Source organism: Lithobates pipiens, unplaced genomic scaffold (genome assembly GCF_037356315.1).
Source record: "Lithobates pipiens isolate NorthernLeopardFrog02 unplaced genomic scaffold, aLitPip1_a1.2 Scaffold_25, whole genome shotgun sequence".
NCBI classification, from domain to species: Eukaryota; Metazoa; Chordata; class Amphibia; order Anura; family Ranidae; genus Lithobates; species Lithobates pipiens.
In genome coordinates this window covers 101,852,976-101,868,091 of record NW_027507787.1, presented here as the reverse complement: position 1 = coordinate 101,868,091, position 15,116 = coordinate 101,852,976, and the positions used below count along the sequence as shown (strand labels likewise).

General features: G+C 45.1%; 1 protein-coding gene across 1 annotated transcript in view; it reads right to left on the bottom strand.

Annotated features, from left to right (window-relative positions):
* AIP (AHR interacting HSP90 co-chaperone) overlaps window positions 1-15,116 on the bottom strand; it is a 46,523-nt gene that overhangs the window by 13,268 nt on the left and 18,139 nt on the right. Inside the window, exons 3-4 of the mRNA XM_077454780.1 lie at window positions 13,076-13,264; window positions 5,705-5,881 (exon numbers count right to left, since the gene is read on the bottom strand). Coding sequence (XP_077310906.1) covers window positions 5,705-5,881; window positions 13,076-13,264 — 366 coding nt within the window. The remainder of the gene's footprint in view (window positions 1-5,704; window positions 5,882-13,075; window positions 13,265-15,116) is intronic.

The following is a 15,116-nucleotide window of genomic DNA, read 5'->3' as shown; positions in this document are numbered from 1 at the left end:
TCAGCAGTATAAATAACAATACAATGGCAGTTAAACAGACGGTTATTCATCTATACCGACTCAGGTGGAGTTCTCATCTCCAAGACTTCACCATGAGGTGAGTCTACAGTGTGTGTTCGCCTAAACATAGGTTCCATCAACGTCCGACTTTATCTCCCCCGAGGAGGGGTATGGCTCATCTGAGTGAAGAGAGCGGTGGCGTTCCTGACCCTGTAGGCGTGGCCTTGTCTCCATTTTCTCTAGAGTTTCTTTTTTTCTAAGGTTAGAATGGGTCATGGATGGGAGGGGGGTCCAGGAAGGGTTAACCGGGTGAGTATCATGAGAGGGTTGTCAGTCAACCCTCCTAAGTGTACGACCTTCATCAGAGTATCTGAAGGCATTCCATGCCTGCCACATTTTAGAGTATGCTTCCTGCCGGTGTTGGCTGGTAAGGATCAAGTCTTCCAGTCGGCCAATGTCATCCACTTTATGAAGCCATTGGGCGATAGTCAGTGGGTTCGGAGATTTCCAGTTAAGTGGTATGCACGCTTTAGCTGCATCCAAAAGGTGTCGTATCACGGATTTTCCATACTTCCGGGGTGGTATATCTGTCACGTTTTAGAGAAAATAGGTCGGTGAGACCGGAACTACCCGGTCAGTGAATGTCTGAGTGATCCGTCGAACTTCACTCCAAAAATGATGCAAACGGGGGCAGGACCAAAATATATGCAGGAGGGTACCCTCGCCTGAGTGGCACCTCCAGCAACGGTCCGAGGTCATCAGGAAGATCTTATGTAAAAGAGCATGGGTTTTGTACCACTGTGTGAGGATTTTGTAGTTCGTTTCCTGTAACCTGGTGCATAAGGCCGCGTACACACGCGGGGACTGTTCGCTCAACTTTGTTCGTCAAACAGTTTCAGCAGACAGTCCGCTCAAAATTAGCATGGACGGACTTGGCCACACACGACGAACGAACAGTCCGCTGAAACCCTGCGCGATGACGTGAACGGCACGTACGACGGGACTAGAAAACGACGTCCTATACACTGCAATGCAACCTTCGGCGTATAAATTCTTTCTGAGCATGCGCGGAACTTAGTTTGACGAACAAGCCTACACACGCGGGGACTGTCCGCTCAAACCAAGTTTCAGCGGACAGTTTTTCGGGATTTCCGAAAAACTTTGTTCGTCAAACTGTCCGCTGAAACTGTCCGCTGAAGCCCACACACGAGCGGACTGTCCGCTGAAACACTGTTCAGCGGACAAAGTTGAGCGAACAGTCCCCGCGTGTGTACGCGGCCTAAGGAGGATTTGTGGGTGAAGCAGAGTATTTGTTGTTTCTGGTTGTCCGTGAAATTATTAGCCAGGTCTCTTTCCCACTTGGTAAAATATGAGGGTTGAAAGTCTTTCGGGGGTTCTATCAGCATTGTGTACGTCAAGGATAACGCGTGAGTAAGGGTCCCACTCTCCGTGCAGAGCTTTTCTAAGTTTGTAAGGGGTCTCTGTGAGTCATTGGGAGGAGGCAGGATATCTTAAGAAAGTCTAGTTTGTATGGGCCCCTGGGATCCGTCAGTTCCGTGTATGTCTTCCATCTACCCATTACACTAAAATGTGATGCTTGAAAGTGGCCTAGCATGCAAAGGTCCTGGAATCGATTGTCCGTAAATCCCGGGGCGAAACGCGGGTGTCCAATCACGGGTCGCACTGGTGAGTCATGGGTTGATAGTTCTGGATTAGTCAGTATTGCCTATCAAGGGGTGCCGTTTAAGCCCAACAGGTAGGGCTTCATAGCACCAGGGACTACCCAGTAGGGGAACATCATATTGGTCTTGCTCCAGCTGTGTCCACAGTTTGGTGCCTCTATGGCGACACCAATCCAGAAGTCTACTGAGGTGGACGGCGTAGTAGTACTTACGGATCTCTGGGAGTGCTAAGCCCCCTCGGTGTCTAGGGTGGGAAAGCAGTTTCCTATTGAGATGCGGGTGGTTACCTGCCCACAGGAAGCGGATGAAAAGTGAATGGACTTGCCTAAAAAAGTCTCTGGGGATGTGGATTGGGAGGGTCTGGAAGAGGTAAAGGAATTTTGGGAATATCGACATTTTGAGGATGTTACATCGACCAAACCAAGAGTGCAGACCACCCCCCCCCCAACCTTCTAGAAGCTTCTGCACCGACTTCAGTAGAGGGGGGAAATTGAGTTTAAAAAGGCGAGACATTGAAGGGGGTATGTGAGTGCCCAGGTATTTCAGGGCCACGTCCGTCCATTTTAATTTAAAAGAGTCCTTAATTTGTTGTAGTCGTGGTTGTAGTAGCTCCACCCCCATTGCTTCCGACTTCGAGAAGTTAATCTTCAGGTTAGACAATTGGCCATATACATGGAACACCCGTGAGGGTCTTAACCTCTCCCCGCCCGTCCTATAGCCGAATGACGGCTATAGAGCAGGCGCTTTCGTCCGGGAGGCTGTCCCTGGATGTCCTGTTTACCTCCGCAATGCACGCCGCTACGGGCGCGCATCAGGGAAGTTCTGTGTTTGCAGTGTCCCCCGGAGACAGGCAAACACAGATCGCTGTAAACTGCCAATCACAGCGGCCGTTTACAGTGCGATCGGCGTGTCCAATGTGAGATGATCTCATATGCCGCTACAGACGAGCGGCGCTTTATTGCAAACACTGCCCCAGTGTGAAAGGGGTCTTATTTAATGTGATTGTTTCAATTTTTCATTTGTTAATAAATTGGAAAAGATTTCAAACAAACTTCTTTTTCACGTTGTCATTACGGGGTATTGTTTGTAGATTTTTGAGGAAAATAATGAATTTAATCCATTTTGGACTAGGCAAGGAGGGCATTAATCAGAGAGGCAGCAAAAAATAAAATGGTGCGTTTTTTAGCTTGTGAAAAGGTATGTAGGAGACTCCCAAAATGTATGGAGGAAGGTGCTCTGGTCTGATGAGACTAACATTTTACTTTTTGGCCATCAAAGAAACCGCTATGTCTGGCGCAAACCCAACACATCACATCACCCAAAGAACACCATCATGGTGGTGGCAGCATCATTCTGTGGGTATGTCAGGACTGGGAAACTAGTCAGAGTTGAGGGAAAGATGGATGGTGCTAAATACAGGGATATTCATGAGCAAAACCTGTACCACTCTGTGTGTGATTTGAGGCTAGGACAGAGGTTCACCTTCCAGTATGACAGTGACCGCAAACACACTGCTAAAGCAACACTTGAGTGGTTTAAGGGGAAACATGTAAATGTGTTGGAATGGCCTAGTCAAAGCCCAGACATCAATCCAATAGAAAATCTGTGGTCAGACTTAAAGTTTGCTGTTCACAAGCGCAAACCACCCCACTTGCAGGAGTTGGAGCAGTTTTGCAAGGAGGAATGGGCAAAAATCCCAGTGGTAAGATGTGGCAAGCTCATAGAGACTTTTTCAAAGCGACTTGGAGCTGTGATAGCTGCAAAAGGTGGCTCTACAAAGTATTGACTAGGGGGGTGAATAGTTATGCACATTGACTTTCTGTTATTTTTTCCTATTTGTTGTTTGCTTCACAATAAAAAAAATAAAAAATATATCAAAGTTGTGGGCATATTCTGTAAACAGGTTGTGAGGCAACAAAACACAAAAAAATGGCAAGTGGGTAATTCCTTTTCCAAGGCACTGTATGATCAAAAGATCCCTCCTAATATAAGCCCTCATTCACATTGAATACGTTTTTGAAATCATACGACTTCATCTGAAATCGCACAATTTCATCTGAAATCGCACAATTTCAAAGTCATGTCAGTGCGACTTCAGGTGTGACTGAAGTCATCTGTGCGGCTTCATGCACAGATGCCTATGCAAGTTGCACCCGAAATCGGCAAAAGTATTGCAGGAACTACTTCTTCAAATCAATACAGCACCGCAAAATCGGCATCGCACCGATTTGAACATGCACCATATTGTCTGCAATGGCCAACTTGTCATGAGATTTGACCTGTTACATTGCATGACAAGTCGTTCCAATGTGAACGAGGGCTAACTAGGAAAGAAAGGGACTAAGTAGAAGCAGATGGCACACCTGAAACATCGGTGTAAGGTACAGTGAAGTGCAAGCTGATGGATGGATACAGGAGCTACAGTCAATTTTCAAGGTTTGGAAATGGGATATATAAGGCATCTAAGGCAGAAATCTCCAAGACTTGGTGGCCTAGTATGACACTACCAACTACAATGAAATCTTCAATCTTGAACTAGCAGCAAACTGGGGAGAGGAAGTCATACTTCATCAGTATACTAAGCTATACTTAGGCATGCTGGTTGTGCAGGAGGATATAGCCCACAGAGAGAAGGTAGCTACTGCTTACTTAGTGTCCACCTCCTAGAGAGGCAGGTAGTTGCATATCCAGTGGTTTGCTGTGTCTCCCAAGAAAAAGAGAGAAATAGCATCTTTATGCTTAAAGCTGATCTCCAGATTTACCTTCACTTTAAATAATTTGTTTGGGCCAAGGTGGCCCAAACAAACTATTTCCTACATTAACATGTGTGCCCTATATAAAACTATATGTAGCCTCAGCTACAGCACTGTGTTCCGTGTATAAGACAAGACCTTCCTTAACCACTTTCTTACTGGGCACTTAAATCCCCCCTCCCCCTTCTACCCAGACCAATTTTCAGCTTTCAACGCTCTCACACTTTGAATGACAATTGCGCGGTCATGCAGAGCTGTACCAAAATTACATTTTTATCCTTTAACACAAATAGAGCTTTCCTAATTAATAAAAGACTGAAAATTGTGAAAAAAAAGTTTCATCGTTTGTTATAAGATTTTGAAAAACTGTAATTTTTTTCTCCATTGATGTGCGCTGATGAGGTTGCACTGATGGGCACCGATAGGCTGCACTGACGATCACCGATGGGCGGCACTCAGTGGCAGTGCGTCCATAAGGGCACACTGGCACCACCCCCCTCTAGCACAATAGATAGATTCATGCATTGGATTGTGTTTTTAAAGCACCCAATTAAAGCTCTAATAGGTGTCAAAAAAGATGACCTGCGAGCGCCATGCTTGCAGGTCACTCAGCTGTGTTAGAAAAGCAAATTAATATTTCGGTTTCCTAACACTAAATCGCCTCTCCGCCAATCAGGTGCTCGGATCTGTTACCCGTCACCTGATTGACTGAAACAACAGGCGCTGTGATTGGACGCCTATCAGGCGTCCAATCATAGCAGAGGATGGGAGAAGACATCGAGTCCCACGAGACAGGGTAAGTGCAGATGGCGGGCGGGGGGCACACTGGCAGCATTTGATATGGCCACAGTGGCTGCGATTGACAGTACAGTGAGGCTGCAATTGACTTTTTATTTATTTTTTTCAGTTTGCGCCCACCAGCTGCCACTGATGGGCATTGATAGGTGGCACTGGTAGGCAGATTAGGCAGCCACGTCTCTCTGTGAGGGAACGATGTCCCTCTGACAGAAGCCGCTGATCTGCTTTTTTTCCCTCACGCAAAAAATAAAAGTTTACCAATCTTCTGTTAACATCATGTGATCAGCTGTCATTGGCTGACAGCTGATTACGTGGTAAGGCGGCGGGAGTCTCAGACTCAGTGATCACAGAGTGGGGGGTGCACAGGCAGCTCATGGCAATTAAGGCCCATGCTGTAGCCATGGTTAATAAAAACATTCAGCTAAAATATGAAGAGATTAGAGAATAGGTCCTATATATGTGCAATTGTACCTTCATCTGTAAGGATTTAAGGCATGCAATAGCTTCATAATATTTGGCAGCTGCTTCAGCTGTTTTCCCCTCTTTGTACAGCTGGTTGCCTTCTTGATGAAGGATGGGTACCACTTGCAGTTTTTCCTCATCCGTCATAGCCCAAGCATCCTGCCTGTAGGTACCTGGCTCCTCGACCTGGAAGACAAACATTTACATGTTACAAAACAAATAAAATATAAAGAGTAAATAATTTTACTGATTTAGGGCTAGTTTACACCACAAAGATGCCCTTCAGATCCATTCCAGATGCATGCATTTCTTCATGAGCATTTTTGATGAGTTTTTGGGTACATCCAGATGCTTTTTTTTTTTGTTTTTAACTGTACTGTGTTTCCAGTGCATTTTTGATGCGTTTGTGATGCATGTAGGTGCGTTCCAGTGCATTTTTGATGCATTTTATCACATTCCAGTAAAATGCAGCCTGTTCTACTTAGTTTTTTGTTTTTTACTGGAACTGCAAGCACTAGTGTGAACTATGCCATTGAGAACCATGTAACCTACTTTCTATGCGTTTTGAATGAAGAAAAAAAAAAAAGCACTGGAACACATGTGGAGTGAACTAGCCCTTACAGAGCACTGACACTTTGCTACGGTTCTTAAAGTGGTTATAAAGTCCCATGGTTTTTCACCTTAATGCATTCTATTCATTAAAGGTGAAAAAACCTTCTGTGCTGCATCTGCCCCCAGAGCGCCCCTCCCCTTCTTACCTGAACCCGTTTGTTCCAGCGATGTGCAATTGGATAGATTGATAGCAGCAGGAGCCATTGATTCCCACAGCTTTCAAATAAATCCAGTGACACGGGGCGGGCCGAGTCCTGCTGTCTGTGTCAATGGATGTAGCAGCAATTGCACAGGTGCTCCCAAGGAGAGCGGCTCTACCTGGGGACACCTGATGAGGAGGAGGAGGAGCCAGGAGCACCACCAAGGCACCCAAGAAAAGGAGGATTGGGGGCACTCTGTGCAAAACCCTTGCACAGAGCAAGCAAGTATGACATATATATAAAAAATAAAAAAACACAAAAACAAACACACACATACACACCACCTTTAACAACCATTTTAATACAGAACACAGTTCCATATTATTCACATCAGTCCCTTCCCCTGAAGTCGAATGTCTTTACCACACCTAAGCATACAGTGAGGTCAATCTGGATTTAAAAAAAAAAAAAAAAAAAAAAAAAAAAAAAAAAAAAACTTACTGGTATGTTATCTATGGTAGAAAAAAAATCCACACACAGCAAACATTGGAATTTTAAAACTCCACAAATTACCTTAATTTTTTGAACTTCAGGTACGGTTAAGTTTTTCTGTTTTATATTTTGGTCATGTTTGGAAGATGCAAATTTAGATTGGTCCAAGTGAGAACCAATCTAAGTATCCATCTTCCATACCTGGCCAATTCCCATGGAAGTGGAGAATCACTGTAGTAGCCACCACTACTACAGTGATCCTCATTGTCTTCTGTATCCTGTCCTCAATCTCTGCCCTGCTGCATAGTGAAAACAGGGCATCACTTATTTGGCACAGGCACCATTTAAGAGACTTTTTCTCCGATTGGAGGAGGTTGAAGCGGGCTGGTGACATGTTATACACCCTGTCCAATCGCAGAACACATTGCATTCATTACAAGGCATTATTTGATTGGATGAGGTGGAGACGTGGGTGGTAATGCCATGATCCACATTTTTTCCAATCACAAAACACCATGGATTAATGGAGAAAAATATGAGGCATTCTCTGAATGCTCAAAATAGACCGAGTGAGTGCATGCTCAGTGCTGTGTGCTGATCCAGTTCTGTCCAGATTTATGGTCCAACATGTGAATGTCACATGACCCCCAGCTTCTCCCACACTCACTAGAAGAATAAAACCCCTAATGTTAACAAGTGAATCAATGTGTGCTTAACCCCTTAGCGCAGACTGTACGCATGTGCGTGGCCTTGGCTTTAAGGGGGTTATACTGGGATGATGCCTGCAGCTTCCCGGTACCGTTTTTTAGAGCGGGCGGACGGCTTTTATGCCGAAGGAGCGGGAGGGGATGTGGTTCCACCCCCCACACACACACACACACACACACACACACACACACACACACACACACACAGCTCTTCCCAGGCCTTCCGTCCCATTGGGAGACCCGAGCCCCAATCCGGCACTTCCGCCAGCTAGAGTGAGACTGGAAGGAAGTCAGAAACAACTTTGATTGAGTCTATGTGTAAACACGGAAGCGACATCACTACGTCACTTCTGGTTTACTCGATTGCCAATGACGGCGATTTAAAAAAAAATGTATGACAGTATTCAGAATCGCCGTTTTTGGCAATCTGAATACTTTGAAGTGCAAAAGGAGGGATTGGGGGTCTTTTAGACCCCCGATCACTCCATAAAGAGTACTTGTCACCACCTATTACCGTCACAAGGGATGTAAACATTCCTTGCGACACCAATAAAAGTGATCACATTTTTTATTTTATTTTTTTGAAAGAGACAATGTAAAAAAATAAAAATATAAATTTTTTAAAACGCCTCCTAATGCAAGCCGTGGGCTGGCTCTTGGTAGGAGTTATGCAAATATCAGTATGTCTTGATAACTTGATGGGTGGTATAAAGGAATGAGCATTCCTAGGAAGGCTGCCCTTTCAAAAGAGGATTATGCTGTAACCGAGTTACTGCAGCTTCTAATGAACATAGTGAGCAGCTTAGAGTGTGCAGTGAAATCATAGTAAGTAATTTCAGTATTGTACAACTGTGCAAGAATGAAGGCAAGGCGGAGATTATGGCTTTCACTTAGAGCAAGTTAGGTGCAGAATCTGAAGCATGAGAGTCCTTCGCTCTGTTCCCTTTCCCATTTTAGCAATTAGTCTCTTTCTCCCCCTTCTCAAATTTGTTTGGTAAGGTTTTTAGTTTGTCTGCCATTCTATTAGTATCAGTGTTGGGTTTACAAATAAAAATACATAAAATATCTTTATTTATAGATAACCTCACCATATTTTGTACTAGGTACATATTTTTAGATATATAATAAAAAGTACTGAAGTCAGAAATGAAATGTGTACTTTGTGTCCACAGTAACAGTGGTTGTTTAAAAACGGGTACAAAAAAAAAAAAAACAAACACACACACACACACACACACACACACACACTTTTCTTTTTGCCTTTAAAGAATTAAAAAAAATATATATATCAAAAATTTTAGAGCTGGAATTGTGCAAATGAAATGCATAATTCAATAGATCGGGTCCAAGACCTTCCATTATGATCCACGGAAGAACTTTTTCCCATGGGCTTCTTTAACCACTTGCCGACCGCCGCACGACGATATACGTCGGCAGAATGGCACGGGCAGGCATATGGGCGTATATATAAGTCCCTGCCTGCCCGCGGGTGGGGGGCCCGATCGGGCCCCCCCCCCGGTGCCTGCGGCGGTCGGCATTCCTTCCAGAGCGATCCGGGATGAGGGGGCGGCCATTCATTCATGGCCACCCCCTCGCGATCGCTCTCGACGAATGGAAATCCCCGGTGACATCACTTCCTCTCCTGTAATGTAAACACAGGAGAGGAAGTGATGTATTCTCTCCTCCGTGTCGGTATTTTTCGTTCCGACACGGAGGAGAGCGGATCGGTGAGTTGCACCAACACTCTACACACACAGTAGAACATGCCAGGCACACTCACACCCCCCCTTTACCCCCCGATCACCCCCCCAATTACCCCTGCCCCCCAGTCACAGTGACACCAATGTCATTTTTTTTTTTTTTTTTGCATTGGTGTCATTTGTGACTGTAATAACTGTTAGGGCAGTTAGAGTTAGCCCCCTTTAGTTCTAATGTGCCCCCTACCCCCCCCAATAAAGGTTTAACCCCGTGATCACCCCCCGTCGCCAGTGTCACTAAGGCTGGGTTCACATTGCAGCGGTTTATGAGAACGAATGTGATTCGCACCGCACTGCAGTGCAAATCACATCCGATCTCTGTGCGATTCGAGTTCAGCCATTCGCCGCACCCGCCGCACCCGCCGCACCCGCCACACCCGCCGCAAATTCGCACGGGACCCTTTTTTTGGCCCGCAGCAGAATCGGATCGCATGGGTGTTCACACCATGCGATCCGAGTTTGCAGATCGCACTGCGATATGCAAACTGATCTGGGGGTGTCAGTAACATTTCACTGACACTCCCAGCAGTTCGCATAGGGCAGTGTGAACTGCCGCCGGGAGGCATGCGATGCGGGAACCTGCCGCGGATTCGCGGCGTTTCCGCATCGCTCCAGTGTAAACCCAGCCTAATAAGCGATCATTTTTCTGATCGCCGTATTAGTGTCACAGGTGACGCTAGTTAGGCAGGTAGGTATTTAGGTTCGCCGCAGCTTTTTATAGCGCCAGGGACCCCCATATACTACCGCATAAAGCCCCCTGATTGCCCCCTAGTTAACCCTTTCACCTGTGATCACCATATAACTGTTACAGGTGACGCTGGTTGGTTAGTTATTTTTTTATAGTTTCAGGGCACCCGCCATTTATTACCTAATAAAGGTTTAACCCCCTGATCACCCGGCGGGTGTCATTTGTGACTAATAACTGTTAGGGCAGTTAGGGTTAGCCCCCTTTAGTTCTAAGGTACCCCCCTAACCCCCCCAATAAAGGTTTAACCCCGTGATCACCCCCCGTCGCCAGTGTCACTAAGGCTGGGTTCACATTGCAGCGGTTTGAGAACGGATGTGATTCGCACCGCACTGCAGTGCAAATCACATCCGATCTCTGTGCGATTCGAGTTCAGCCATTCGCCGCACCCGCCGCAAATTCGCACGGGACCCTTTTTTTGGCCCGCAGCAGAATCGGATCGCATGGGTGTTCACACCATGCGATCCGAGTTTGCAGATCGCACTGCGATATGCGAACTGATCTGGGGGTGTCAGTAACATTTCACTGACACTCCCAGCAGTTCGCATAGGGCAGTGTGAACTGCCGCCGGGAGGCATGCGATGCGGGAACCCGCCGCGCATTCGTGGCGTTCCCGCATCGCTCCAGTGTGAACCCAGCCTAATAAGCGATCGTTTTTCTGATCGCTGTATTAGTGTCACAGGTGACGCTAGTTAGGCAGGTAGGTATTTAGGTTCGCCGCAGCTTTTTATAGCGCCAGGGACCCCCATATACTACCGCATAAAGCCCCCTGATTGCCCCCTAGTTAACCCTTTCACCAGTGATCACCATATAACTGTTACAGGTGACGCTGGTTGGTTAGTTATTTTTTTATAGTTTCAGGGCACCCGCCATTTATTACCTAGTCTCACTAGTGTACCCCTAAATTTAGGGGTGTCTACTTTCCAAAATGGGGTCATTTGGGGGGGGTTTGTGCCATCTTGGCATTTTATGGCCTTCAAAACTGTAACGCCCTTAGAAAGCCTGAAGGCGGTGCTTGGTTTTCAGGGCCCCGTACGCGGCTAGGCTCCCAAAAAGTCCCACATATGTGGTATCCCCGTACTCAGGAGAAGCAGCAGAATTTATTTTGGGGTGTCATTTCACATATGCCCATGGCATGCGTGAGCAATATATCATTTAGTGACAACTTTGTGAAAAAAAAAAAAAAAAAAAAAAAGTTTGTAATTTTCCCGCAACTTGTGGCAAAATATAAAATATTCCATGGACTCAACATGCCTCTCAGCAAATAGCTTGGGGTGTCTACTTTCTAAAATGGGGTCATTTGTGGGGGTTTTGTGCCATCTTGGCATTTTATGGCCTTCAAAACTGTAATAGGTAGTGAGAAGTGAACTCAAAAATTTACGCCCTTAGAAAGCCTGAAGGCGGTGCTTGGTTTTCGGGGCCCCGTACGCGGCTAGGCTCCCAAAAAGTCCCACATATGTGGTATCCCCGTACTCAGGAGAAGCAGCAGAATTTATTTTGGGGTGTCATTTCACATATGCCCATGGCATGTGTGAGCAATATATCATTTAGTGACAACTTTGTGAAAAAAAAAAAAAAAAAAAAAGTTTGTAATTTTCCCGCAACTTGTGGCAAAATATAAAATATTCCATGAACTCAACATGCCTCTCAGCAAATAGCTTGGGGTGTCTACTTTCTAAAATGGGGTCATTTGTGGGGGTTTTGTGCCATCTTGGCATTTTATGGCCTTCAAAACTGTAATAGGTAGTGAGAAGTGAACTCAAAAATTTACGCCCTTAGAAAGCCTGAAGGCGGTGCTTGGTTTTCGGGGCCCCGTACGCGGCTAGGCTCCCAAAAAGTCCCACATATGTGGTATCCCCGTACTCAGGAGAAGCAGCAGAATTTATTTTGGGGTGTCATTTCACATACGCCCATAGCATGTGTGAGCAATATATCATTTAGTGACAACTTTGTGTAAAAAAAAAAAAAAAATTTTTTTTTTGTCATTATTCAATCGCTTGAGGCAAAAAAATAAAATATTCAATGGGCTCAACATGCCTCCTATCAATTTCCTTAGGGGGTCTACTTTCCAAAATGGGGTCATTTGGGGGGGTTTTGTACTGCCCTGCCATTTTAGCACCTCAAGAAATGAGATAGGCAGTCGTAAACTAAAAGCTGCGTAAATTCCAGAAAACGTACCTTAGTTTGTAGATGTGACAACTTTTGCGCAAACCAATAAATATACAATTATTGACTTTTTTTTTACCAAAGACATGTGGCTGAATACATTTTGGCCTAAATGTATGACTAAAATTGAGTTTATTGGATTTTTCTAATAACAAAAAGTAGAAAATATCATTTTTTTTCAAAATTTGCGGTCTTTTTACGTTTATATCGCAAAAAATAAAAATCGCAGAGGCAATCAAATACCATCAAAAGAAAGCTCTATTTGTGGGAAGAAAAGGACGCAAATTTTGTTTGGGTACAACATTGCATGACCGCGCAATTACCAGTTAAAGCAGCGCAGTGCCAAAGTGTAAAAAGACCTCTGGTCATTTACCAGCAAAATGGTCCGGTCTGAAAGTGGTTAAGACAGTCTCCTATATATATTTGAAATGTTCAAAATGCATATACAGAAGACTGCATCACACCCAGAAGACATGCTGGGTGGGACGCAGGCTCCACCTTTAAAAGTTACAACAAAACAGGTAGAACCATCATAAAATATAATATAATATTACACACATATATATATATATATATATATATATATATATATATATATATATATATATATATATATATATATATATATATATATATATATATATATATATATATATATATATATATATATACACACACACACACATACACACTTTCTTATGTGGTTAACTATTGTATGCAATCACTAAAAGATTTCTTGAAGGCAAGGAAACTCTACTTACCTTTAAAAGAGTGATGACAAATATTAAGGGCTGAGGATCTTTTTGCAGTATGTCCAAATCCATGTATCCAAGGGAATGTTCATGAAGTTGTGCTATCCCTCCACAGCAATGTCTTTGACCTTCACGAGGATCCTCTCCTGCTGCAATCCGACGCAGACTACGGGACACTTGTGGGTAATCGAGTACAAGCTGAAAGACAACGATTTTATTCAGTATTTGATACTCAGGAGTTAGCTCTTCAGCTTATGATTCTCTAGTAGTGAATTGGCTGTGAGATATTGTTAATGCACCTACCCATCTGCAAAATTATTGCTCTAATAAAAAAATAAAAATAAATGAACAGCCCACCAAACTGACATTTAGCCTAGGTCAGTGACGGCGAACCTTGGCACCCCAGATGTTTTGGAACTCCATTTCCCATGATGCTCAACTACACTGCAGAGTGCATGAGCATCATGGGAAATGTAGTTCCAAAACATCTGGGGTCCCAAGGTTCGCATTGATATGATTTAGTATATCAAATCGCATGCCAAATCAGTGGTCATTGCCAGCAATGGCACCATCTAAATTGGTGCAACGTCGACTTTGCGGTGCCGCACTGATTCCCAAAAGTAGTTTCTGTACTACTTTTGGCGACTTCGGTTGCAATTTGTATAGACATCCATGCAGGAACCCACACAGATGTATTTGAAATCGCTCCTGAAATCGGACTGACTGAACCCGCACGATTTCAATTCCGCTGTCAGTGTGAGCCTGGGCTCCATACTAATATAAATATTAGGGCTGCAACTAACGATTATTTTCATAATCGATTAATCGGCCGATTATTTTTTTAGATTAATCGGATAAAAAAAAAACTGAAAAAGGGGAGAAATATATACACACGTGTCCCCCCAGTATAGATGACACATTCCTCCCCTCTCACATGGTGTCAATGCCCCACCTCCTCTCAGTGCTCCCCTCCCTCCCTCCAGTGTCTCGGGTTTTCTCACCCCTTCATGGTGACAGCGACTCCTCCTCGGTGTGCCGGGGTGGAGTCTCAGTCCGGACCCGCCACACGTAACTCGACCGACTCCTCAAAATGGAGCGAAGGGCACCCTGAAGCCGGGAGATGGATGCACGCATGTGCAGAACACAACCTCCAATGACGGCAGAGCTGGAAAGCGGCCCTGGCGAGGGCTTAACGCTCCTGCGCTCTGCGGCGGGTCTATCGGAAGGCTGCTGGGTAGAGGAGGGAGGAGGAGCCGAAAGCAGCACAGGCGCGTTGCTGGTGGGACGTCAGCTGGGTGGAGAATGCAAGCAGGCGTAGCTGCGTGGTCATGGACGTGGTGCATGTGTAGGACACGGGAGGATAAAACAGGATTCTAACGGACCGGCAGGGGGGAAGGTGCAGACTAGGGGTGCAACGGATCAAAAAACTCACAGATCAGATCGTTCCTCGGATCAGAGTCACGGATCAGATCAATTTTCGGATCAGCAAAAAAAATAACACTATCCCCGCCCCCCACAGCCACATTGTTTATTTAAATAAAATGTATAACACTATCTCCCCCCAATAAAACGCAGCTTATTACAAGCATAAAAACATAGTCAGCATATCACTGATTATTTGCGCCAAGCTCACCACCGATCAAAGTTCCTCCAAACAGACCGCCGTGAGGAGTCCCGGGATGCCTATTGGCGCAAATCGTCAGTGATATGCTATGTTTTTATGCTTGTAATAAGCTGCATTTTATTTGGGGGGGAGAGATAGTGTTGTACCTTTTATTTAAATCAACTGTGGCTGTGCCAAGCAAGTGGAAAGGCTTAGATAGTAGTTCGTTATTAGGTTAGATTAGGTAATAATTAATGTAGTGGTACCTGCATAAAAGAAGTTTTGAATGAGGGCAGGCAAGGCATCCAGCGTGACTCCTCCAGAATTCCTTCACTTGGGCTGACACAGGCTGAACGCCACGCTGGGGGTGACGTCAGCGCGCAGCTTGCCGCCGCCGGGTGTACCAAGATGGCTGCCAGCTCCGGAGCTAGGCCGAAACCGCGGCCT